Raw genomic sequence first — 24,902 nt, 5'->3', positions numbered from 1 at the left:
TGAAGGATAAAGTTTCCTAATGGATTTAATTTGTAGTTCTTTCCCTGGCCAATCTATTTCATCCATATTGTAAGGATCACAATGAGAACATGTGGGTAAAAAGTGTCAGTTCAATATTAGTATTCATTTCTTTCAGATATCTTTCTATTCTTTCACTTGCTCAGTTTGATTATTTGAGTTGTATACTTCCAGATGAGTATTTCTCTCTTTCTAGTCCCTGATCTAAGACTTAAGAGTTGGGGTGGAAACTTCCATGGAAAGAACTCTTTATAAAAAGAATTCCAACTATGCGAAGTAATCTTTAACTACCTATGTAGTTACCAGATCAATACAAAGTGTTTTCTTATGCAAAATTAACAAATAGGCAGCAGGTGCTAAATCTGCTTCTAAATTTCAAATGGACTAAGTAAAATACCACATTCATAAAATTTCTGAGTTTTTTTATTTCTAAATATATTCTGAACAATTTTAGAAACACTAAAACTAATCATTTGGGTTCAAATGATTATGAGGAAGATATTGCAATATTAACAAGATTTTTCTGTTTCTTGCAAAGAAATACTGTGTGTGTGTGTGTGTGTGTGTGTGTGTGTGTGTGTGTGTGTATGCTTTGTTTTTGTCCATCACGAGCTTGAACTCGGGGCCTGGGTGCTGTCCCTGAGCATCTGCACTCATCTGCTAGCACTCTACCACTTACAGCCACAGCTGGTGGTTTACTGGACATGAAAGTCACATAGACTTTCCTGCCTGGGCTGGCTTTGAATTGCAATCCTCAGATCTCAGCCTCCTGAGTAGCTAAGACTACAGGCATGAGCCACCAGTGCTTAGCTTAGACATATCATTGTTTAACTCCAAATATTATGCCCAAATCAGACAATCTAATGATATGGCACATTGCATATTGATACGGCATATCAAAAAAGCCCACTGGTACTGAACATCTGCTTTGAACTAGATCAGAGCAAAACTTGCTACTATGATGAGCTCCCTCACTAGGTTATGTCAAGTAGACTATGCCGTGGTGGACTTGACTATATTCTCTCTGTATCCTGTTAATTTAGTCTCCCATGCATGTCCTTCTGCATTTTACTGTTTGTACCACACATTTATCCTGGCAGTATATTAAATAATTGATCCTCCTTTTTAGTCAAAGAAACTCAGGGTTTTAATCTCACAAGCAATCATCATATATACTTTTAAAGGGTGTATATGATTTAACTTTTGATTCCATTGGTTTAAGACTATGTCAAGAAATAATAATTAAAGCAAATAATCACATTTTGTTTATTTGGACCAGGTCCTAATCTCAATGCTTGTCATATATGAAACCAGAGAACAAAGATGAAACCTTGGAACATGATGTTGAATTTTAATTTTAGCAAATTAAAATATCACAAAAACATATCTACATGTCATAAATAAGTGTGTCTCTTCACACAGGCCATGAGGATTTTGCCCATAGTGTGCTGCATAGCCATGCAAGTTCTTGCTAACATATCTGCTGCTATTGTTTTGTTGAAACAAGTCTTATTGATGCAGTTATCAAAGCAGTAAGGCTTCCTAATTTACTGTCTTTCCTAGACTTCAGCCTTCACATAAACACAACTTGGATTAAGTTTTAATTAATTTCTAATGCCTTAATAAACATTTGGTACTTTTAGAATAGAAGAAGTTGTCTTAAAATGTAAAACATGGTGCCCAAGTCCAGAGTTCAAGCCCCACGACCGACCAAAAAAAAAATTTTTTTTAATGTAAAATATGGTCAATCATCGTGACTTCTAATGATGACAAGAGTAATCCACTGATTGTTTTATTTTTTTAATTGCTTGTTTGTTTGTTGTAGTGCTGGGGATTGAATCCATGCCTTGCACATGATAGACAAGCACTACATTTGAGCCGTACTACCGGTCCTTCATTTTGTTTATAAAGATAGGATTTTGTTAACTTTGCTTGGGCTGGCCTCAAACTCTCAATTCTCTTGCTCCAGCCTCCTGTGTATATAAAATTACATGTAAATGCTGTCATACCCAGTTTAAAATAAAAAAAAAAAAACAAAACAAAACACCTCTTTTCTCACTAGTGGGAATTGATCCCACATGTTAGGCTTAAACCATACCCACAGACCAATCAACTGTTGAGCTAAAATGATTTTTTATGTAAGTATGTTTATCCAGTGATGCAGAATTTTCTAGATATTCTTATTTAATCAAAATGTTTAAAAGTATAATTTTAGAGCAATAATATTGAGACATTCCACTTACTTATAACCCCATGCAGTTATTCCTAATATGAGAGCCAGCACTAAAATGGTGCCAGCAATTATCCCTATTATGATATTAGTGCCAGCAACACCTGCAAAGGAAAAAAATAAGCAAGATCAAATATTTAAAACTCTTTCAGAACTTTTTCTCCAGCTGTGTAATCATCAAACTAGCATTGTTTGTTTTAAAAACACGAATATTTTTCAAAGAAAAGAAAAATCAACCAATTTTTTTCCCACTATAAGACCTTTTTAAATTTTTTTTTATCTTTAAGTAGTTGTACAAAGAATACGAATACGAATCTTGATCAATGTCACCATTTCATCAAATTATTTTTTGCATAGGTTCAATTTTAATTTCTGCCCAGGTGCATTTTGCACAGTTGTATTTTCTGGTTTTAAGAAAATATGATGCCTTCAAATAAAATCAGGAAAAGCAATGATACAAAGAAAACATAGAACCATTTAGAGAGGAATAAAAAACCTTAAGTTTCTTTTGACTTACCTTTTTGTCAAAAACTCTACATGAAAAAAATCTTTAAAGTAGGACATAATAAGGCTCAGTTGGTGAATTTAGTATGGCAAATAACCACAATTTAATGAAAAATAATCAGTGTCACTAGATAAATTCCAGTTGTATCACTCCTTTTTATGTAGATACAATTTATTTTGAGTTATCATAAAATTAACCCAAATAAAAATGCCCACAGTAAATGTACTTACTATCTTGACCATGTAATTGTAACCCCTCTGTACAGTATTTTCACAATAAGAAAATAGTATAGGAAATTAAAAAAAATGTCCACAGTGCTTTTTTTCTCTTTCCTTTCACATAAAGATGATATAATGATGTAAAACAAAGAACCTACCATTGCCAGACAGAATGATACCAGCATTTCCATCATCCTTGTGAGGGAAGTAAGTGTTGCAGTCTGCTCCAATCCAGTCCCTGTTACATACACACTTCAATTCATTACTACAAACCTGAAATGCAATCAAGTTAGCGTTAGTGTCAAGTTTCTGTTACAGAGACATGAAAAAGTCAACATTTATTTCTAAGCATTACATGGCTAGTATTTGATGACAGTAAAAAAAGTATTAGCACATTTTTCTCAATACTAAATACTCCTGAACCTAAAAATACGTTTATCTCAAGATTTAACCAATGACCTACAAGGGAACAGAACTTTGGTAACAAGGGAGTTAATCTGTGTCTAAAAAAATGAATTTATTATTTTGAATTTTATTAACATATGTTATGAAATTTAAAAATTAAACAGAAATAAAATATTGGTCAATCATCTAATACAAAGGCTTTTGTTTTACTTTGGAAGAAATCTTTATGCCAAAAATGTTATTTTTTAGGAAGTAGAACAAGAGAAAAGGAAGTCCAAGAAAGACATAGGAAGAAGGCCCAGTGTTTTACAGTTGACTGAAAGGAAAAGTCTGAAAGCCACCACCCTCACACTCAATCCAAGCCCTAGAAAGAAGCTATGCCTCAACATAGAAACTAATTACTCTCACAAATAAAACAGAAAAAGAATTCGCATAAAATATTCTTTTCAAATATAGGACAATAATATATTTCTATTAATCTAAGCAATATCCACACCTGCATCTTATAATTTGAAACAAATGAGTGGAGAGGGAGTAGGAGAGGGTACAGGTAGGTTTTCATATGTACAAGTGCTCCTAGTCAGATTTGCTCTGCAAGGTGTTTCAATCTTAAGTTTCCTAGAAGGCACCATATATCCAAATCTTAATGTGACTATAGAATAGCTCCATTTAGGTTAAACATTATGCAACAAGAGATTCAAGTTTAAAGTCAAAAGGCCTAGATTTGAAATATCTCCATTTCATTACTGACGTACTAAGGTTTTACCCAGCCCCTTGGCTTCTCCAAACATCAATTTTCATATCATTTGATAGTACCAGTGAGTTAGTGAAGAACAGGGCCTGTCTGTTAATTAATGATAGCATGGCTAACTTTTATTGAACATTCACTCTATGTGTCCCGGACATTGTTCTAAGTGCATTAGAAGCATTAGCTAACACCAATCTATAGCACAGGCACTATTATCATCTTCATTTTACAGAAAAGGAACTGTATCTGGGTACTAGTGGCTCAAACCTATAATCCTAGCTACTCAAGAGGCTAAGATATGGAGGATCAAAATTTGAAGTCAAATGAGGCAAAAAGTCTGTGAGACTCCATCCAATTAAATAGCTGAAAAGTGTTGTCTCAAACTAGTAGAGTACCAGCTCTTAGTAAGAAAGCCAAGCAAGTGAGCTCAAGCCTCTGTGTTTAAGCCCTGGATTCAGCAGCAAAACTGATTCATAAAAGAGCTTATTCTCAGTCACCTACCTACTAAGAAATAGACCTGAGACTCAAAGTCATCTGATTCTAAATCTACACCCAAAAATTAAAAAAAAATAAATCTACATCCAACTGTATGATGTATAGCATATAAAGAAGATTCACTGTACTTCTTGTCCTTTAAATATAGTTGATCTACTATAAGTTAAAATTACATAGGATACAATTATTATGCATAATTATTATAAATTACTTGGGTGCTATTTACCACCTGGCTGTACTTGCATCTGACACTCTTTTACTAACTCCTTAAACTAATAGTTACTAGAAAAAACATCTGTTCTCTGAATTACATATTCCAATTTTATGAGTAAAATATGATAATTCATTCACATTATTGATCAAAAATAATTCCATTACTCTTTTCCATTGCCCCACAAAAAGTGTTTTCTGACCCCCACAGTACAGGAGCAGAGCTATTTAACTGTATGTGTTCTCTTTATCATGTGTCATAAAATTCCTATCTTTTAGCAATTAACTAACAGTTCTTTCTCTCTATATATTCTTGGCATATCCCTCAAGAATATTACATGAAATGACCAGGATTTCAAGCCCATAATTGCAAAATGTGTCTCCTTTACCGTAACTGGATAATACAATTCAGTCACACAAAGAATTTAGAATGACAGTAGGAAAAAAAAAAAGCAAACATAAAGAAAAAGAACCAGTATTGGATTTCCTAACCGAAAATAACAAAAAATTTGTCACCAGTGGAGGATGAATCTTTAACCTACAAACTTATTTACATGGAACTTATATTATCTGATACATAACTGGAAGAAAAAAATTAAAAATCCGTCAAATGCCAGTTTTCTCCCGTGATTATTCTGTTCTAATGTTTAGGTTTTATTCTCTGTGGGTAATGGTTATTTATGATCTGTTCTCATTGGTCAGTGATAAGACCACAACAGTAGTTAAATGTTGTGGTTAACACCTATTATTTTACTCTCTTAAAATCTCCATTGCAGTTTAATTCACATTATTAGTTCACTTGTAGAAAACTAGCATTATATGAGATCATATTAAAAAAATTCATTAAGGAAAATTATATTCTTTTTTTTTACTTTCTCAGATTACACAACAAAAATAAACAGCTATGATAAAATCGATGCTCACATAAAACCAAACAAAAACCTGAATACTGCTGTTTTCTATAATTAGGGAAATAAGCATTGTAGGATTGAAGTAAAAGAAACAAATGGTTCCAATGATGAAATCATGAATACTTACTCCATTCCCTGAACAAATAGTTCCTTCTTTATTGCTTAAGCAAGTACTGAAGTTGAAAGAGGCCACAGGAAGACATCTGCGCTCTAAGCACATCATCTGAGGACCACAGGGAGTCCCATCTTCCACATAGCCAATATCTCCATCTTCTTCAAGCTTAACATGTCCACCACTAAATATAAATTGGGATTGAAAGCAGATGGGATTCCATTTATTCATTCATCTTGAGAATATGCTCAAAAACTAAAGAAGGGGGGAAGACCATTTCATCTATTTTCTAGTTATTATTTAGTAAAATCCAGTAATGTGAGCATGTCCAACTCTCAATTGGAGAAAGCAATTGTTTATCTAATTCTTTTTTAATTTAAATTTTATTGTAAAGATGATGTACAGAAGGGGTTACAGTTACATAAATCAGGTAATGAACAAGGTTATCCCCTCCTTCATTCCCCTTCCCCCGCTTTTTCCCCTCCTGACCACCCATCTAAGTTGTAAGGTTCATTTCCAACATAGTCTGTCTAGTGAGTATCACTGTTGAGTTGGTTCACACTTTGTCTAATTCTTTTTAACAAAATTAATATAGTTTGAGGTTTAAACCTAATCATTTGATGTTATGTATAAGTCTATTAGGTTATATTAAGTAGAATTTGGTTTAATAATTAAGTTTCCCATGAGTCTTAAGCTACCTTTAATTCTTATGTCTCTACTTTTCACATGTATTTCAAATGAAGATGAAAATAGCGTTAGTTTCCCCCAAACCTTGAATATCTACCAGTTCTATTTGAGTATAACTATTATATAGATTCAATATAGCAACCTCAAATTTTTTAGGATTAAGCAAAATCAGAATAAGAATTGAAATCTTATATTAATAATCAGTTTATCATATAATGATACCAAGTCAATACTAACATAACATTTTTTAGTCTTTTTGATTATTTTTATAAAAATTATGCATTTATGTAGAGTCAAATATAAATTGTTCACCAATAGATCATTCTTATGATATACTGAGTCTGCACAACTAATATATTTATATTTAAATTATGGCTCTGTCTTATTGATTCAGCTTTATGTGTTATCAATTGACTTCTATATAGGAAACTTGATCATTTATCTTTTTCTCTGTCCTCACTGAAGACACATTTTCCTCTTTTCCTTACTCTTTTATCATAAATTTTATTTAATCAATAGATCAATTAAAGAAATGGACATTGTTATTAACTACATAAATTATTCACTTGAATGAAATGGTGCTGTCATGATAAAACTCTGGGTTTTTAATACTACTTTTTGTTTTCCCTTAGTCTTGTATTTGCTTGCAGTTTCTTTGCTTACTTTTCTAAAAATTTATCATCATTAATTCAAAACTAATCCAAAATCTCCACTGGCTATCAAATCTCCACTGATAATATATCTGAGGCTAAGCTGGAGTTTCTGACCTGTTTTGCTTTGTTTTTGCTGTTTTGCTTTAAAAAAAAAAAAAAAAAACCCTGACACAGAGCTATAAATCTTAGTTTCTCCTCATTATTAATTTGAGGATTACACTGTCTACATATGTATCTTGTTCCTTATCTCCTTTGCCTTTCTATTCTTTGGTTTACTATTCCATTTTTTGTGGAGTCTAAATCTAGTAGAATGTAGGAGGACAAATTTTGGAAATATTTACACATTAACAATGTCTTTAAATATTCTTACTAATTTCAAGCTAGAGCTGATATTTTCTACAATATTCTAATTTTTAAATAATTATATCTATTTTCTTCTGATTCCCAGGGGTCTTATTATTAAGTTTTAAACCATTTTTAATTCCTGTGCCTTTAGTTTTTTATTCTCTGTGAAAATTTTTGGGATTCTTTTCTTTTTAAGATGTTACTTTTGTCTCCATTTTTGTATTTTTCATGCATATCTGAATTCTTTTTTTTTCTTTTTTATTGTGAAAATACTGTACAGAGGGGTTACAATTACATGGGCAAGATAATGAGTACATTTCTTATCAAGCATTGTAGCCTCTTCCTTTGTTTCCCCTTCCCATCCCATCCTCCCTCCGCCCTCTCACCCAACCCTCCTCCCCCCCCCCACCAAAGTTGTACAGTTCGTTTTCCACATAACGACTTGTAGGTCTCATTGTTGTAATGGGTCCACCTGTATCCCTATTTAAATGATTTGTTTTTTCCCTTCCCTTCCACAAAAAAAAGATCTATTTAGTCAGTTTGATGGGATTAGATTGAGGAAGGGACCAAAGTAGATGCAGACATTTAACTCACTGACATTACCTAGAAGTTATCGTTTCCTTAAAAAGAAGGAAATGTACACTACCCTATAGGATTTTACTGAATAACATATCATATCCACAACTACTTAATATACTACATTCAGCTAATGCTCACTCTTTTATCTCTTTCCCACTAGGATTTATTCAATTATCTCAAAGTGATTGATTACCTACTACTTCAGCTTACTAGCATGCACATGAACTGAAAGCAGTAGTCCTAAGCTGCATTTCTGGAAAGACAGATGACTGAATTTCTCAGTAACAGTTAGGTAATTACCTGCAGTTTAATGTTCTTCCCTGCTGCACAACTAAAGTGGATGTGATTTCACCATCCAGTTCTCCGAGCCTTGGGATATTTCCAATATTGGTACACAAGAGGAAACCACAAAGCACATCCCTGTGTTAAAAAGAGTACCAATTATCTCCCATTTCCTTTTTCCCCAAAGATATAACAATCCACAGACATCTGGAATAACAATTATCTCTCATTTTAGAATGAGTTTCCATCAACTACATCACTTAATAATACGCCAAGCAAAATTAAATAAATGTAAACTCAGTTTTAGTTTGTTCCCTGCTCTGAAAAGCGTCTTCTCTGAAACTCTTACTGGTGCAGCTAAGTCCCAATGGCTTTAGTTTTTCCTTTATTGCTGGTTAGTTCAAGTAAAGAAAAGTAATGTATCAGATAAAAACCTTTCTATCAGAATCTCTTTGCCCGTAACTTTTCTTTCTTAGTATTTGAGAAAGGAATGAATGATCTCTGGAAGAGTATTCTTTTATAAGATAGATAATTCTACAACTCATCTCCTAAAATAAAATGTTATACATTGCTTATATTGAATAGATTCTGAACTTCAAAGACTCACTACCCCTTTAAAGATGTATTGTTTTCCTTACTATTGTATATGATTCTAATTTGATTTGTAAAGAATTTTTACTGGTAATAAATATTATGTTATATATCCTTTATTTCAAATACGTTTTAATTACTGATAGGTAATAATAAACATATTTTAAGGTATATTATAAAAACTGACTAGCAGACTAGCAAGATTATATATGGACATACCAGACTAATAAATAGATAAAAGATTCAGTATTTATTACCAATGTAAATATATATTAATTCACTTCTTAAAAATTAATTTCAAAATATATCATTTTCATATTTCATGAACAAAAATGTTTTTCTAAATAGAAGAGGTATTTATTCAAAATTTTTGTAGTTGCACTTATATAAATGAACCTTTCTTAGTAATTTAGAATATATAAGTAAAACTGAACAAGACCTTTATGCTCAAGGAGATCATACTCTACATGAGAAGAAAAATTGCATCTATAAACTATTATGAAATAAAGGGGACATGACCAGAAGACTATCACAAGAGCCTGTGGGAGTTCAAAACAATGATATGATTTATTTCTAGAGTCAATCAAGAAATGACTTTATAAAGGATTTTCTAACTAGGCTTTGAGAATGAGTACATTTTTCCTGGTGGCGGTGTGTGTCAAGGCTGTATCTGAGGAATGAATGGCAAAAACATAGTTTTGAAGGTAGGACAATAATGTACACATTAGGAAAAGTAAGATTTGTTAGACTGTGAAACTGAAAAGAAAATTTGAAGTACGTAGTTTGGCACAAATCATGGAAGATGCTAAGCTAAGATTCCTAAAATTTTATTTGTGTCACTGACATTCAGCAATGATTAAGAGAGGGTTCTAAAATCAGACTGCTTTAATATCATTTTTATCGCATCTTAGTTACAGTAAGTTTGTGTAAACTCATTGATTGTATCGCCATTTCTTTATCCAAAAAATGAGAAGACTTCCAAAAAGATGAAGTATCCAAGCTTACTCAAGTCTTGATAAACTGAGCACAGGGTATACTCAATGAATGTTGAGTGAAACTAATGAAAGCTAAAGGCCTGGCACTGGTAGTTTATGCTTATAATCCTAGCAACTCAGGAGGCTGAGATCTAAGGACCGTGGTTCGATGCCAGCCTGGGCAGGAAAGTCTGAGAGGCTCTTGTTTCCAATTAATCACAGAAAAAACTGGAAGTGGTACTGTGGCGTAAGTAGTAGAGTGCTAGCCTTGAGCAAAAATTTAAAAAATAAAAAAATTTAAAAAGAACATCAGGGAGAGCACCCAAGCCACAGGATCAGCTAAATAAATAAACAAATAAATAAATAGTTACAGAATTGGTCAAATCAAAATGACTCAGAAGATTATTTTGATGGAAGTATGCTAGAGACTGGTAGCAAACAAAAAGCTACTATTAAACTAATAAACTAATATCAGTAGGGTAATGGCAAAAAGAATGAAAATAGACTGATTAAAGATAGGTGATGTTGGGCATGATGGTACAAACCTGGAATTCTAGCACTTGGGATGCTGAGGCAGGAGAATCTCAAATTTGAATCCAGCTTGGGCTATGTATCAAGACCATTGCAAAATTAAATGAGTTAAATGAATGATGGAAGGAATGGAATGGTGGGATAATAAAAGTGAAGAGTGACCATAATTTAGCATCTGGAAAATGTACAAATATTCTGAGGCTTCTACTCAGGAGAACAAATCACAGATCTTTGGTAAGAACAAGGGTTTAGATGGAATAACAGGGCCCACTGATTTTTTTTTAACAGCAGAGGATGTATTCTGGTGGCTTTAATGTTCACAATTTTTGAGTTGCAGGAAGCTGTTCTCTACATGAGAAAGTTATACATTTGTTGAAAGTTATATATTTGTTTTGCAAATATATAATTTTTTTTGGTTGGTTGTGGGGCTTGAATCCTGGGCCTGGGTGCTATCCCTGAGCTCTTCAGCTCAAGGCTTCCAGTTTTCTGGTGGTTAATTGGAGATAAAGAGTCTCACAGACTTACCTGCCTGGGCTGGTTTTGAACTGTGATCCGCAGATCTCAGCCTCCTGAGTAGCCACAGGCACCCAGCCAAATACATAACTTTTGTTATACATAAATTTCCAAATATATAACAGCTTGACCTTAGGAAAGAGGTCAAGTACATGTCAAGTTGGAGCCCTGGGAATAGGTGCAGGTAGGATCATTCTTTGTTGACTACAGAAAACAAGAACATACTGGTCACTCAAAATTTACACTTGTGATTGACTAAGGGATGGACTCTGGGCTAAGCATCGAGTGGCCTCACCGCTTGTTGCATTGTATCCATGTGTCTTTGTCCTTCCCACAGTTACCCTTCTCAGTCCCCTCGATATTCAGTTTCTCATAGCAGTATTTGTCTGATGCTGTCACCTCTGAAGCAGAAGAAAATTTTCTGTCAACATTGGAAGTAACATGCTTTTCAAAAGGTTTGCAATTGAGGAAAACTGCAATTTAAGGACTCTCTTTTTTCTTCTTTCTAACCACAGTGTTTAAAACCAAAACATGTACCCATGGCTTACAAAATTCTCTTTCTTATCTCATAAACATTCATGATGGGTCAGGTACGTTTTTCATGGCTGCTCATTTGGCAAACAAATATATTTAGGTCTCTAATGTGATTTAGGCTATATATTATCATAGAAATCAGGATTTAGCTAAAATAGGGATGATGCTATTAAAAGCTCCTTGAGTGGGCTTTAATCTCAGTGCTCAGAAAACTTCACTAACCAAGGCAAATAAACAATATGGCTGGATTCAAGAAACACTGGTATAATTTCGATTTTGCCTACTAATTCTTAAAAGCTAACAAGAACAACTTCATTTTGCATTTAGCTAAGATCGAATCCATGGTAAATGTCTGAAAGACAAATAACATTTTAAAGGATGCCCTAATTTTAGTCAAGTTTTGATCTTTTCTGAGGCCAGGGTTGGTTGATAGAGCTAAGAGTTACAAGAAAATGACCTTAGTAAATTAACCAAAGAAAACGGTTGGAACCAAGTGAACATTCCAAAAAATTTGATATCTGAAATGCTCCAAAATCGAAAACTTTTGAACACCAATGTGATGTCACAAGTGGAAAATTCCACACCTGATCTCATGTGATCAGTCACAGTCAAAATGCACTTCCATTAAAAGTAGTATACATAACTATCTTCAGGCCATGTGCATAAGGATTACATGACATATAAAGAAATTTTGTAGTTAAGACTTGAGTTTCATCCCTAACTTGTTTCACTATCTATAATTCAAATATCCTCAAATAACTAAAAATTCAAAATACTTCTAGTACCAAGCATATTCAACTTCTATATATTAAGCTACAATGAATTATTGGTAGCTTCATTTCTTCTTAGTTTTATCAAATGGAAGGAATAAAACCCATATGTCTTTGCTAAGAGTACAAGCTTGTATAACTAATTTTCCTCCCCATCTCAATAGTTACAGATCAAGATAGCATGTATTTCCTGTCCTAAAAAATTACAGCCAGGACACATTACATGTAAGGATTATTGTTATCTTATAGTTTTTCCCTAATACAAAATACCTTCTAAAACAGTTTAGGATTATCCAGGCATGATGATGCATATCTGCAATCCCAGCACACAAGAGGCTGGAGCAGAAGGGTTAAGAGTTTGAGACCAATGTGGGCTGTATTATAAGACAGCGTCTCAGAAAAGAAAAAAAAAGAAAAATAAAAAACAGAAACAAGAATTTCGAATGAAAACTGCTCTCAAAACTTTTTGCCAATATTTCTGGGAAAAAATATCAATATGTTATAATTTAAATATTATTTAAATGAGTGATATATATTTTTGACAAGTAATAACATTAACATTTCTTTCTGGAAAAGAAAAACTACCTCAACAAGTCATCTGTTAGTAGAAAAGACAACTAGAGGTTAAGAAAGAAAATCGTTGTGGAGGCAAAGCAACTCTCACTAAAATGCTGAGGTTTAAGTGAAGGATTCCCCACCCCCACCTCCATCCTTCCCATATGGCTATGCAAGTTTATCCTGTGGCACACAGCAGAGGAGCTAAAATCAGGTTTATTCGATTCGCCAAGCTATGTAGCCTGGCCTGGGTTTCACCTGCCTGGCAGCAAAGGAATTTTCTGTTTCATCCACAGGCACTGCCAACTGGCCAAGAAGTGTGGGGCTGTGTCCTCTCCAAGGATTCAAATTTCCAGAAAAGTGCCCCAGCTAAGACTTATGGTAGCTGTGAGAAGCCTCTAGACACAAATTTACTTCCAATCCATCTGCCCTTATGAAATCCACTGAACACCTTCTTTAAAAATAATCAAGCCACACTATTTACTTACTTTGCCCCCAGATGTATTTGCATTGTCTGTCCCTGGTTTTGCATCTTCCTCCAAAGCAAATTCCCTAAAATGGAAAAACAAATACCCAGGAATGGTTCAGTAAGTGCCTATGGCAGAAAACTCAAAAAGACAGAATGAATGGTTAAAAAATATTAGAGAAGGATGTGTGTGGATGAGGGAAAAATGACAGAAGGAGTGAATCTGATCTGCCCATGTGGTCATGTCAAAATGAACCCCCTCCCCCCATACAACTAATTGATGCTAATAGAATTGTGGGAAAGCAAGTAAATAATATTAACTATATTGTAAGGGTCTTTTATCTTCAGAATTGATTATGAAACATTTCAACTGTTCTTCACAGGTTGATAACATTCCAGAATTTCTTTCATTCTCACAGAAAAAATCTACAGAATAAAGTGATGTTCCTACCTGAACACCATCACATGAGGATCCATCCATCTTATGAATATTAGGAGCACACTAAGGAAAGAGAACAAGCTATAAACCAGCGAAATATAGAACAAAATATCAGGATGAGCTAACAAGGATCTCTTTAAGGATCTGATTCTAAAAATTATGTCTGATAATACACCTAGTCCCTTTAACTATCTATAAATCAAAACAAAAAGTCCAGACAGGAAGAGGAAAAAGCAGTTCATGTCCTTTTCCCTAAAACTATGAATATACTCAAGTCAAAATATTTACTACATAGCAGCAAATGAAAAATACTGACCACAATAGTCTCAGTGAATGATATGCTTAAGAGCATCTGCTTCATACTGATACATCAGTCATCAAAGCAAGAAAAAAAATGAGCACAAACTCAAGGCAAGGGTTCTGACCACATAGATGAAGCCATAGTACAATGTCCTCCTTGTTTACCATGAGAAATAAAACACCCCTTTAAATGACTCTCCATTGTCATAGTGGCTCAGGCCTATAATACCAGCTAATCAAGAGGCACCTATAGGAAGGATCACTGTTTAAGGTGAACCTAGGCAAGAGAGAACCCATCTCATCAAAAAAAAAAAAAGCCGGACATTATATTGCATGTCTGTAATTTCATCTATACAAGAGACATAAGCAGGAAGATGCCCATCTAGGCCTGGCTAGCTCCATACTCACCCCAAAGGGAAAAAAAAGTGAAACCTTATTTTAAAAAATAACTAAAGCAAAACCTGAGCTAGGGGTGTGGCTCAGGAGGTAGAGTGTTTGCACAGCAAGCTTAAAGTCCTAAATTCAAACCCCAGTACTACTTAGATGTAAATGGAGTAATAGAAAGAAAAGAGGTGGCACTGAGGTTGTAAATACCATTGTTCAAGAGACTAAATATGCAACTAGAAAATGTTGTGAAGGAAAACTCACTAAGTGTAATGCCTTAGAGGAAATGATATATGTCTCCATGTGTCTCAGTGACTTCCTGATATTCAAAGGACAAAGGGTGAGAATTAAGTGGTTCAAACCTGCAATCCTAGTTACTTGGAGGCTGGGTTTGGAAGAATTCTATTTTGAGGCCAGCTAGGGCAAAAAAAAAAAAACGTGAGCAGCCCCCATCTCAAGCCATAGCTGGACATGTTGATGCATGCTTGTTATCTCAAACTAAAGAAGAGGCTGAGATTTGAAGGACTACAGTTCTAGGCCAGCCTGGGGAGGGGTGGGAGGGGTGGTTGACTCACAAACTTTGGTTCATGCCTGTCATTCTAGCCTAAAGCAGGCAGATTACAGTGTAGTTTCAGATCTACACAGGAAGCAAGACCTTATCTCAAAAATAATCAATGCAAAAAATGGGCTAGAAATGTGGCTAAGTGGTGATAATACCTAAGAAAAACACGACCATGGATTCAAATCCCAGGGCCACCAAAAAATTTAATCAATGAAAAATGAAAATATAAAAAAGAACAATGAATATGATGTTGAAAGCTAATCAAAACTTAGAAGTACGTCAATGTGAAAGTCATAGAAACAAAGCTCACTTTGTATTATAAGGTTTACAAGAAGGTAAGAGCACAATTCAAACTGCTGCTGATATGTATTTTACAAACAAGTCAAATACTTTAATTTTCAATGTTTTGGTTTCAGTTTACAGTATGCTAAATATTAGTTTATTTTTAATTTCCTTATGCGTTTAAAACCAGTGTTAAGGAAGAGAAAAAGAAAATGCTTTTGAGCCAAGAGTGATGGGACAGATCTATAATCCCATCCCTTGGGAGGCCGGGGCAGGAGGATTAAGAATTGGAGACCAGTCTGATGCATGCAGTAAATCCAAGTCTAAAAAATAACAGTAAAGGCTTGGGAATATAGCATATGTATTAGTGGCAGACCATTTACCTAGAAGGCAAAAGATCCCAACCCCCAGAGGAGGGAAGCAAAGGAAGAAAGAGAAGGATAAGAAGGAAACAACTAAAGGGAGGAACAGAGAAAAGAAAATAAGTACAATATATTTAAGGTATGAATGCTGTCCTTTTTTTTTTTTTTTTTTGTCGGTCGTGGGGCTTGAACTCTGGGCCTGGGTGCTGTCCCTCAGCTCTTCAGCTCAAGGCGAGCGCTCTATCACTTGAGCTACAGCGCCACTTCCGGTTTTCTGGTGGTTTATTGGAGATAGGAGTCTCACGGTCTCTCCTGCCAGGGCTGGCTTTGAACCGCCATCCTCAGATCTCAGCCTCCTGAGTAGCTAGGATTACAGGCGTGAGCCACCAGCGCCCGGCTGCTGTCCTATTTTTATCAAGACAAAATTATGCTGAGCATTTTCTCAAGCTTGGATTTTTAAAACTTAAATTCATGAAAAATAAAAAGGTAGTGAGGGATAATGTGAAAGAGATGCATCTTATCCATGTACATTTCTCCTGCTGGGGGGAGGGGAGGGGAGAAGAAGTCAGTGCACTAAAGCTATTCCCAGTTTTTTTTTTCTCTTTTGTATGGGATTTAGAGTGAACATTTTGTAAATTACCTGGCTTGAATTTCCTGAGCATGTTTCACGAATATCACAATCATTCACTGCTTCTCGGCACACAGTCCCCATAGGCTGAAACTAAAATAAACAAAAAAAAAAATCAATGTATAAAACTCTAGAAGGATCAAAACTCTATTTAAATGGAAGCAGAATGAAAAGTATTTGAATAGGAATCTTAAACCATGTTAAGATGATACTCTTATGGTAGCAAAAGCTACCATTATTGAGCAAGTGCTGCTTTAATCGTTTTAAGCGACAGCTTCTCATGCATGTCCCAAGAAATGTTTATAGACATCACATGAGAGTCTCACCATCTCCTGCTACAGTAGGACAATACTTGAGAGAACAAGCCACAAGATGAAAAGTTAGTCCAAGTGCTGGCAATTCCATATGTTATTTCTGCAGTACTGTCTTGTTTAGCTTTGTTTCTGAAGGGCCTAGAACTTGCTAGGCTAGCAGTCCACTGCTGCTGATGTGCCAAACCCTAATCCTATAAATCTTCCTTGGGATTTAGGACTTAACTTCATTCTTATTGATATCTTTACCACACAGTACTTTTTCCTCTTATCTGTGAAGCATTCAAAGTTACATTTTGGGATAAATTATAAAAGTTAGCTTTTCTAGAACTATTTCCTCCCAAGCTTTCTCTTCCCTTTTCCCAACCTCGTCTTACATACATTCAAATCTTAGTCTTTGACTCTATTTGAGTATCTCTATTATTTATGCCCAGTGATAGGGCTTTAGGGGTTTTGTGTCCATTTCTTTGTTTTTGATTGCCACAAATATTTCTTGTATGTATACAGTTGTATTACTTTTTTTAACCTCATGGTATTTATAAATTAGAGTATTCATTGTGACAAAACAGAATAGTATCATGTTCCTCTTTCTTCTTTCCTTTATCTCTCTTCAAAATGCTGACATTTGGGGCTGGACCAATCTATACTTTGTCTCTGCTCACACAAATGCACACAGTTTTGGTTCACTCTCACACACACACACGATATACATTTATTGTATGTGAATTTCTTTCTTCATAGTCCTCTAGGTATTTGCATCTCCTGTTGCCCTCATGTGTAAACTTTGCTAACTCCTTAGAATTTGAAAAGTTATATTTTAAAAGATCTGAGTAAGATTTGTATTCATTCATTCATTCATTCAAGTATTTTCTAAGCATTTACATTTATGCCATGTGCTATTTGAGTCCATGAAGACTCAGTGGAGAACAAAACACAAGAATCCTACTCACAAGCAATTTGCATTTTGATGGAGATAAATGGCCCTGAAAATAAAGTAAATGAGAAAAATAATTTCTTTTTCTTTTTCTTTCCTTTTTTTTTTTTTTTTTTTTTTGGTCATTCATGAGGCTTGAACTCTGGGCCTGGGTGCTGTCCCTCATCAATTCAGCTCAAGGCCAGCACACTACTTGAACCACAGCACCACTTCCAGTTTTCTGGTGGTTAATTGGAGATAAGAGTTTCACAGAAGGGGCTGGGAAGGTGGCTCAGTGGTAGAGGGCTTGCCTTGCATGCCTGAGGCCCTGGGTTCGATTCCTCAGCACCACATAAGCAAAAAGAAAAAAGTCGGAAGTGGTGCTGTGGCTCAAATGGTAGAGCTCTAGCCTTGAGCTGAGGAGCTGGGGGACAGTGCCCAGGCCCAGAGTTCAGGTCCCACGACCAGACCCCCCCCCCAAAAAAAAAAAGAGTTTCACAGAATTTCCTGCCTGGGCTGATGTTGAACTGTGATCCTCAGGTCTCAGCCTCCTGAGTAGCTAGGATTATAGGCATGAACCACCAGCACCTGGCTTAATTTCACATTTTTGATTTGAGAAGATCTAAAACAAGTATCAGTAGATTTGACATAAAATTTAGATGAGAGTATAAGTTTTGAACTTTTTTAGGAAATTTGGGAAGAAAGTATGTGTGTTAGGATACAACAAGAAATAAACTGGCCAAAAATCCATACTAGAAATTATAATGGGAAGAAGAAAATAAGAAATAAAACAAGCTGGCTGCCTATCTTCATAAATACAATTTCATTGGAAAACAACCACACACTTCTATTTCTGTATTTTCTATGGCTTCCTTAAAAAGCAGAGCTGAATAACTCAGACAGATATTTTCTCATAAATCAAGGGTAAAGTATTTTTTATGTAACTTTTTTTCAGAAAATATGTTAGCCTTTGGCTAATGAATACATTATTATAGATATATGTAGAAAAGAGGGATACATATAATTTCCTATCTCTTTTTTAATGTTTTTTAATTGTGAAAATACTATACAAAGGGATTACAGTTTACATGAGCAAGGCAATGAGTACATTTCTTATCAAGCATTGTTGCCTCCTCCTTTGTTTTCCCCCACCATCCCTTCCCTCACTTCCGCAAATACACTCTTTCCCCCCCACCTAAATTGTAAATAAAGTTCAATGTTTAACAGTGTCTTGTGCATCTCATTGATACAATGAGTCAACCTGTATCCTTATTTAAACATTAATGCCCACCATCCATTCACTGCTCAGCTTCTGGCTCCCTTAGGAATCCAGGATTGGGAGTGAGGAGTAGAGGAAGTAGTGAAAATAATTGACAGACTAGTAATTTTATTTTGCAGGACAGTAACCATGTTGTTTTATTTTAATTTTAATCATTTTGAACTTGTTCTTCACCAAAGGCCTAAAGTCAAAGAAAAATGTTGTAACTGAATGTGTTTTACAGGAGGGAGAGCCTAAAACCACCAGATGTAAGATAAATGGTTTTAGATTCCCTACTATGTTATTTGAAGATGCTGTCAGAATAAGCAGCTATGGTAGCCAGAACAAAAGCTTTCAGAGATCTCTGCCAGTGCCTGGCTGCCTTAAAAGCTTCCAGAAGACACAGTGGTAAAGTGGAAATAGAAGAAACTGCTGCCAGCAGTCTGAGATGTAACTGCACAGCTATTCTTTCTAGCTGAGTGGGCCTTGGCAGCTCTTTAACTTCCTTGCTACTGGGATTGCTCAGTTGTAAAAACCCAAATAATAGTGTCTTTCCTAAAAGCGTGCTTGGGAATATTCTCTAAGATAGTGGTCTCACCGGGGCTGTTTTGTTCCCTTGAGGAGGCATTTGGAAATGAATGGAGACAGTTTTGGTTGTCACCACTGGGAGGATTGCTTCTAGAATCTAATAGGCAGAATCCCCATTCTACCATTCCCAAGATAAACCAAACCTTCACAAAAAAGAATTACTCATCCAAGAATGCCAATAGTGTAGACTGAGAAATCCACATATAAGGTGTTATAAATTGAAAGTGCTTAGCACATTTTCAGGCACAAAGTGGACACTTCCTATGACAGTTTCATCAACCACTTCTCTATAACTCAATAAAGCTGTTCAGTCAGCAAATTATCACACAGCATGCTGGGCATATTTATTCATCCACTGGACCAATATGTATTGAAAACCTACACTGATTACTGTGTAAATGTCTCTCTCTGTACACAGTGGAGATAGACATTAAGCTTCAGAAATATGAGGACTATGATATCAGATATGATATCAAATATTATGTGAGATGATAAAACATCTGATTTCTTCAGGAAAATAAAGGAAAGGGAGGGAAGTTTCAAAATAACTGTTAGTCTTAAAGTAAAGGTATAAATTTTTGGAATTAGGTTATCAGGATGCTGTGTAAAAAAGATGTAATAAAACAAAATGTGTAAAGATACATTCTTAACTCTCATGCCAACAAAACGTGCAAGGCTTGGTCATATCCAAAGCATTTATTTCACTTCCTCCCTTCCTCAACAGTGAATGTAAGAGGTACTCCAAATAGAGCAACAATAAAGGAAGAATATATCGTGCACTTTCTTGGCATTGAAAAGAAAGGAAATGTATTGGAAGTAACCCTTGGTTTCATTCAACACATGTGTTCTTCAGGGAGGCAGTATGAATAGGATAGCCTCTGAGGATAGCCCAGGGTTCGAGAGCCACTTAATCAGTATATGATCTAGGGCAAAGTCTTTTCAGGCAGGAATGACATTAGTAACTATGCCTCATATGATTTTATGAGGATCTTGTTAGCACCTAGCATTTCATCATTTACTATGTCTTAGACATGATTATTAGATCATATTTACACAGCCTTAATATTTTGTTTTATCACATATGTCCTTCTTTCTGTCCTTTGGTCAGAAGTCAGAATTCTTTACCTTGCACTTTTTACAACAGAGACCATCACTGCATTGGGAGTCTTGGGTCAAGGTACATTTCTTACAACACTCTGCTCCTTCAAGGATGCATTCCTAAATAACACAAACAATTGCAAAACATCAGAGTATGGCCATCATTTTTCTGAAAATATCAGGTTATTTCCTAAAGGTGAATGTACAAACTCACAAAAATACTCTTCCATCCACAAATCCTATACCATTTCCAGGTATAACTCTTGCTCTCTGTATGTTCGTGTATGGACCTGGAATGATACTAAGTTACCTTAAAAAGTATCTCCAGACTACCCAAGACTTACTGCAGGGGTCCCACAGTCACACTCTTCTCCAGTTTCAATGAAGCCATTGCCACATTCCGGAGGGTCAAGAAGCTGTGGAAGGAAAACCAAAAAGGGATCTAAAATGCACAAAGCACAACAGCAAGGATTTTTGATGCTCCTGCATGCCATACCTGGATATTTTACTTACCTTAAACAAAAAAGCAATTAGAAACATCTACTATTTCCATTTTATATTTCATATATGTATATATGCTTGCAAAGATTCACATATTTAACATATATAACAAACAGGATCTAATAAATGTTGCCAAAATAAAAAATGATATAGCCACTTACTAAAACCATAAAATTCTATGTCAGTCAGAACACAAGAGATTTGGAGTCCAAAATGTTTAGGTTAAAATTTTGGTAGTATATGTGAAGTTTTGGGTTCAATTCCTAGAAGCAGATTAAAATAAAATCTTGATACAACTAACTGTAACATTCAGAAAATTTATTATTTCTTTTTTTTTTGACAATACCAAAATTTGAACTCAGGACTTCAAACTTATTCTGCTGACACTGTATCACCTGAACCATGCCTCCAGCAGAAATTTTTGCCTGTTATTTTAGAGATGGAGTCCCAAGTATTCTTCCCTGCCAGGCAGACCTTGAACCATAATTCTCTGTATCTCAGCCTCCTGAATAGCTAGTATTACAACAATGAACTATTGGTGCCTGGTAAAACATTACTATCTTAAACAAGGATAATAGTACAGTTGTCCACCTAATTAATTAGTTATCCAAAATTGCTGTTAGAATCAAGTTTACTCATTTGTGAAAAGCCCTTTATTAATTAATCTTCTTCTTAAAGTTATTTTATTGATAAGAAAGGTATTATAATAACTAATATATTCACTAATTACTTATTATAAACTATATCTCTTACTATAAATACAGCTTTGTAGAGAACCTCATTGCCCCAGACTTTAAAGTAACTTTTGAACTATCTGAGAGTACATTTTAAGTTTTATTTTACTATGTAATTCTCCATAAATTTTAGTATTTTTAAAATATAATGTACCCTATGCTAAACAAAATGAGTAATAGTAAATAATTGCTATTAGCTGAAAGTTAACCAGTTTTCAGACTACAGAATGGCAATATTATGCACATCTATAAATAAAGAAATCCACACCACATAATATACCCTTTTCTAACTAGAAGAAGAAATATAAAGAAAACAACAACAACAACAAAAATGAAATACATATTTCTATCTGCTTTCTATTGCCAAATGCTTCCTATTAACGTTGGCTTTGAAAATGTAGACATTTAGTATAACTAGAACATGCATATCCAATTGAAAGATCCAGTGGTGAAAATTTGTTTTTATAACACTGTAGAAAGATTAATGATTAAGAACTCTTGGTTACATTTATTACCTTAGAAGGTTTGTTGAACAGACAGGCACCACCTCCGCTATTTAGGAAGTCATGGTACTCTTCGATATTACACTGGGTGAACTTTTTTGGGAGATAGTAACTGTGGAGAGCAGAAAATCAACACATGTATACAATGTTTACTTATGTTTGTCATCTTAAAATTGCTCATTGTTAAAGCTATACAGTTTTCTTTAGAATGAAAAATTAAATCCACTTAGACATAATATTTGTATTTAATCTATAAGAGTGTTATTCAGCCAGTATATTTATAAGTTTTGAGGACTATGGTAGTTATTATGAGTTGTTTATTATTTACATGCACATCCCCCCAAAAACACATGTAGTACAACAGTACCTCTAATTTAAATCTAAGAATTAGAATTTTTTATTCCATAATGGGTCCTAAATATTAAAACTGGGCTACAAACAAAACAGTAGAATTTGGATGCAACATTCCAAATAAAACTCTAATTACCTATTTCCTTTACTCCCTTTTTCTTTTTCTTCTCTTTTCCTTCCTTCCTTCCTTCCTTCCTTCCTTCCTTCCTTCCTTCCTTCTTTCCTTCCTTCCTTCTTTTCTTCTTTCTTTCTTTCTTTCTTTCTTTCTTTCTTTCTTTCTTTCTTTCTTTCTTTCTTTCTTTCTTTCTTTCTTTCTTTCTTTCTTTCTTTCTCTATTTGTCGGTTGAGAGGCTTGAACTTGGGGCCTGGGAGCTGTTCCTGAGCCTGAACTAATTTTGCTCAAGGCTAGTGCTCTACAACTTTGAGCAACAGCTCCACTTCTAGATTTTGAGTGGTTAATTGGAGATAAGTGTCTCAAGGACTTTCCTGCCCAGGCTGGTTTTGAACCTTGATCCTCCATTCTCAGCCTCCTGAGTAGCTAAGATTACAGGCTGGTGAGCCACCAGAGCCCAGTTGTAAACCTTATTCTTAATTTGAAAATTTTCTTCACATATTACTTCCTTTTTTCTCTTCAATGCCTGACACCCAGCTGTTATTCTTACCACCTTCTCTTCTAATCCATCCATATCCTTGTAAGATTACTCACTACAAAGAGGGTGTTTTGGGGAGCTCAGTCTATTTAACCCACTCCAGGAAACTCATTCCTCCAAAAGGAAATCCATATATATATATATATATATATATATATATATATATATATATATATATGTATATATGAATCTCCTTATCCTTATTTTTTTAGCCACATTGGAATTCCTATAACTTCAACACAATCTAAGTAAACCATAAGTAATCAAGAACAGCATTGTTACTCATTATATTTCTAGCCTCGATTCAAGATTGAAAACTTCCTGGGGGTAAGTAACTTAATTGACAGTAAATGTCACAGGCTCTTCTATGAAGTATTTTTATGTACAGGGCCGTTAGAGTATTTACTTCTGATTTTTCTTATGTATGAGGTTCCAAATACTAAGGTAGTATCATATTCCTAAAAGAGGACAACACAGCATGCAAAGTGAGTGATTATTTTTGGATAGAGGTGGCTTACCCAGTATCTCCCATTATGCATCCGGACCAGGTGTCTTCACATTTACACTCGCCTATGAAAGAACAAAACAACTTTTTGTACACTGTTTTTTGAATAATCTTCAGTTTATATTTTAAATATTTTCTAAAAAGCAATAGCTGATTTATGTCTGCTAAACATGAAGATTTTTATGCAACGTATAAACCACAAAAGCACACTCTGATCCTATCAAGGTAATGTAATTTTTACTTAAACATCAGCAGCTTAACAATGGCCATATTTTTAAACCATGCACTTAAAATGGCTCATTGAAAAAGTGAACCAAATTCCAATTTCATAAGAGTAGGAGAATTATTCTAATTCTGTGCCTACTTCTAAAAGCATCAGTACCAAAGCTTATCTAGTAGAGGGCAGTAAGTACATTAGTTCAGCAGAAGGCCCTCAAAACCAGGAAGAGGAGGTTTGCCAGGTCATCTATGTATATATCTTGGAGACATTACTATTTTGAAGATCTAATCACTTCATCTTTAAAGTAGTACTAAAAAAATGGATATTTTCTAGAATTATCTTGAGAATTAAGCGAGCAGATGTAGATAACAGGATATTTAGTCACAGAGCAAATAATCATTACTCAGTAAGTAGTAATAGTTATTATTACACCTGACCTTATTTATAATGCTTATTATTAAGATAATAAATATGGTTATAATCAAACTGTTACTCCAAATACATGGCATTGGACCATTCATGGCGAAGTAATTTCATCTATCTAGGAATGGCAGATGCTATTCCTAGCACATTCAACTTTTTCATCATTTTATTAATCCCCTTATCAGGTCAGATCCTGACAAGGAGATCCTATCTCTGTGCCCATACTTACAGATCTTTCTAATAAACCACAATTAGGGCTGGGAAGGTGGCTCAGTGGTAGAGTGATTGCCTTGCATGCATGAGGCCCTGAGTTCGATTCCTTAGCACCACCTAAGCAGAAAAAGCCAGAAGTGGCGCTGTGGCTCAAGTGGTATGGAGTGCTAGCCTTGAACTGAAGAGCTAAGGGACAGCACCCAGGCCCAGAGTTCAGGCCCCATGACTGACAAAACCAAAAACAAAAAAACAAAAACAAAAAAAACACAATTAAGCACTATGTGAAACCTACATACCCAGGACTCTAGTAGAGCAATTCAAATTGCCTAAATGAGTTTATTTTAC

General features: G+C 34.8%; 1 protein-coding gene across 11 annotated transcripts in view; it reads right to left on the bottom strand.

Moving 5' to 3' along the window:
- The window catches only part of Adam22 (ADAM metallopeptidase domain 22), a 179,251-nt gene that overhangs the window by 24,612 nt on the left and 129,737 nt on the right, over window positions 1-24,902 (bottom strand). For all 11 annotated transcript variants that reach the window (XR_011366912.1, XM_069996408.1, XM_069996413.1 and 8 more), the window contains exons 14-25: window positions 23,715-23,766; window positions 22,208-22,307; window positions 20,802-20,873; window positions 20,485-20,577; window positions 16,302-16,382; window positions 13,784-13,834; window positions 13,355-13,418; window positions 11,303-11,408; window positions 8,417-8,536; window positions 5,868-6,036; window positions 3,130-3,244; window positions 2,262-2,352 (exon numbers count right to left, since the gene is read on the bottom strand). Coding sequence is in view for 10 of the 11 variants with exons in the window: in XM_069996408.1 (XP_069852509.1) it covers window positions 2,262-2,352; window positions 3,130-3,244; window positions 5,868-6,036; window positions 8,417-8,536; window positions 11,303-11,408; window positions 13,355-13,418; window positions 13,784-13,834; window positions 16,302-16,382; window positions 20,485-20,577; window positions 20,802-20,873; window positions 22,208-22,307; window positions 23,715-23,766 (1,114 nt within the window). In the remaining variant the exon portion in view is untranslated. The remainder of the gene's footprint in view (window positions 1-2,261; window positions 2,353-3,129; window positions 3,245-5,867; window positions 6,037-8,416; window positions 8,537-11,302; window positions 11,409-13,354; window positions 13,419-13,783; window positions 13,835-16,301; window positions 16,383-20,484; window positions 20,578-20,801; window positions 20,874-22,207; window positions 22,308-23,714; window positions 23,767-24,902) is intronic.

This window comes from Dipodomys merriami, unplaced genomic scaffold (assembly GCF_024711535.1).
Source record: "Dipodomys merriami isolate MVZ:Mamm:240054 unplaced genomic scaffold, mDipMer1.0.p SCAF_5, whole genome shotgun sequence".
Lineage (NCBI taxonomy): Eukaryota > Metazoa > Chordata > Mammalia > Rodentia > Heteromyidae > Dipodomys > Dipodomys merriami.
The sequence above is the reverse complement of the archived record's forward strand: the minus strand, read 5'-3'. Positions and strand labels throughout refer to the sequence as shown.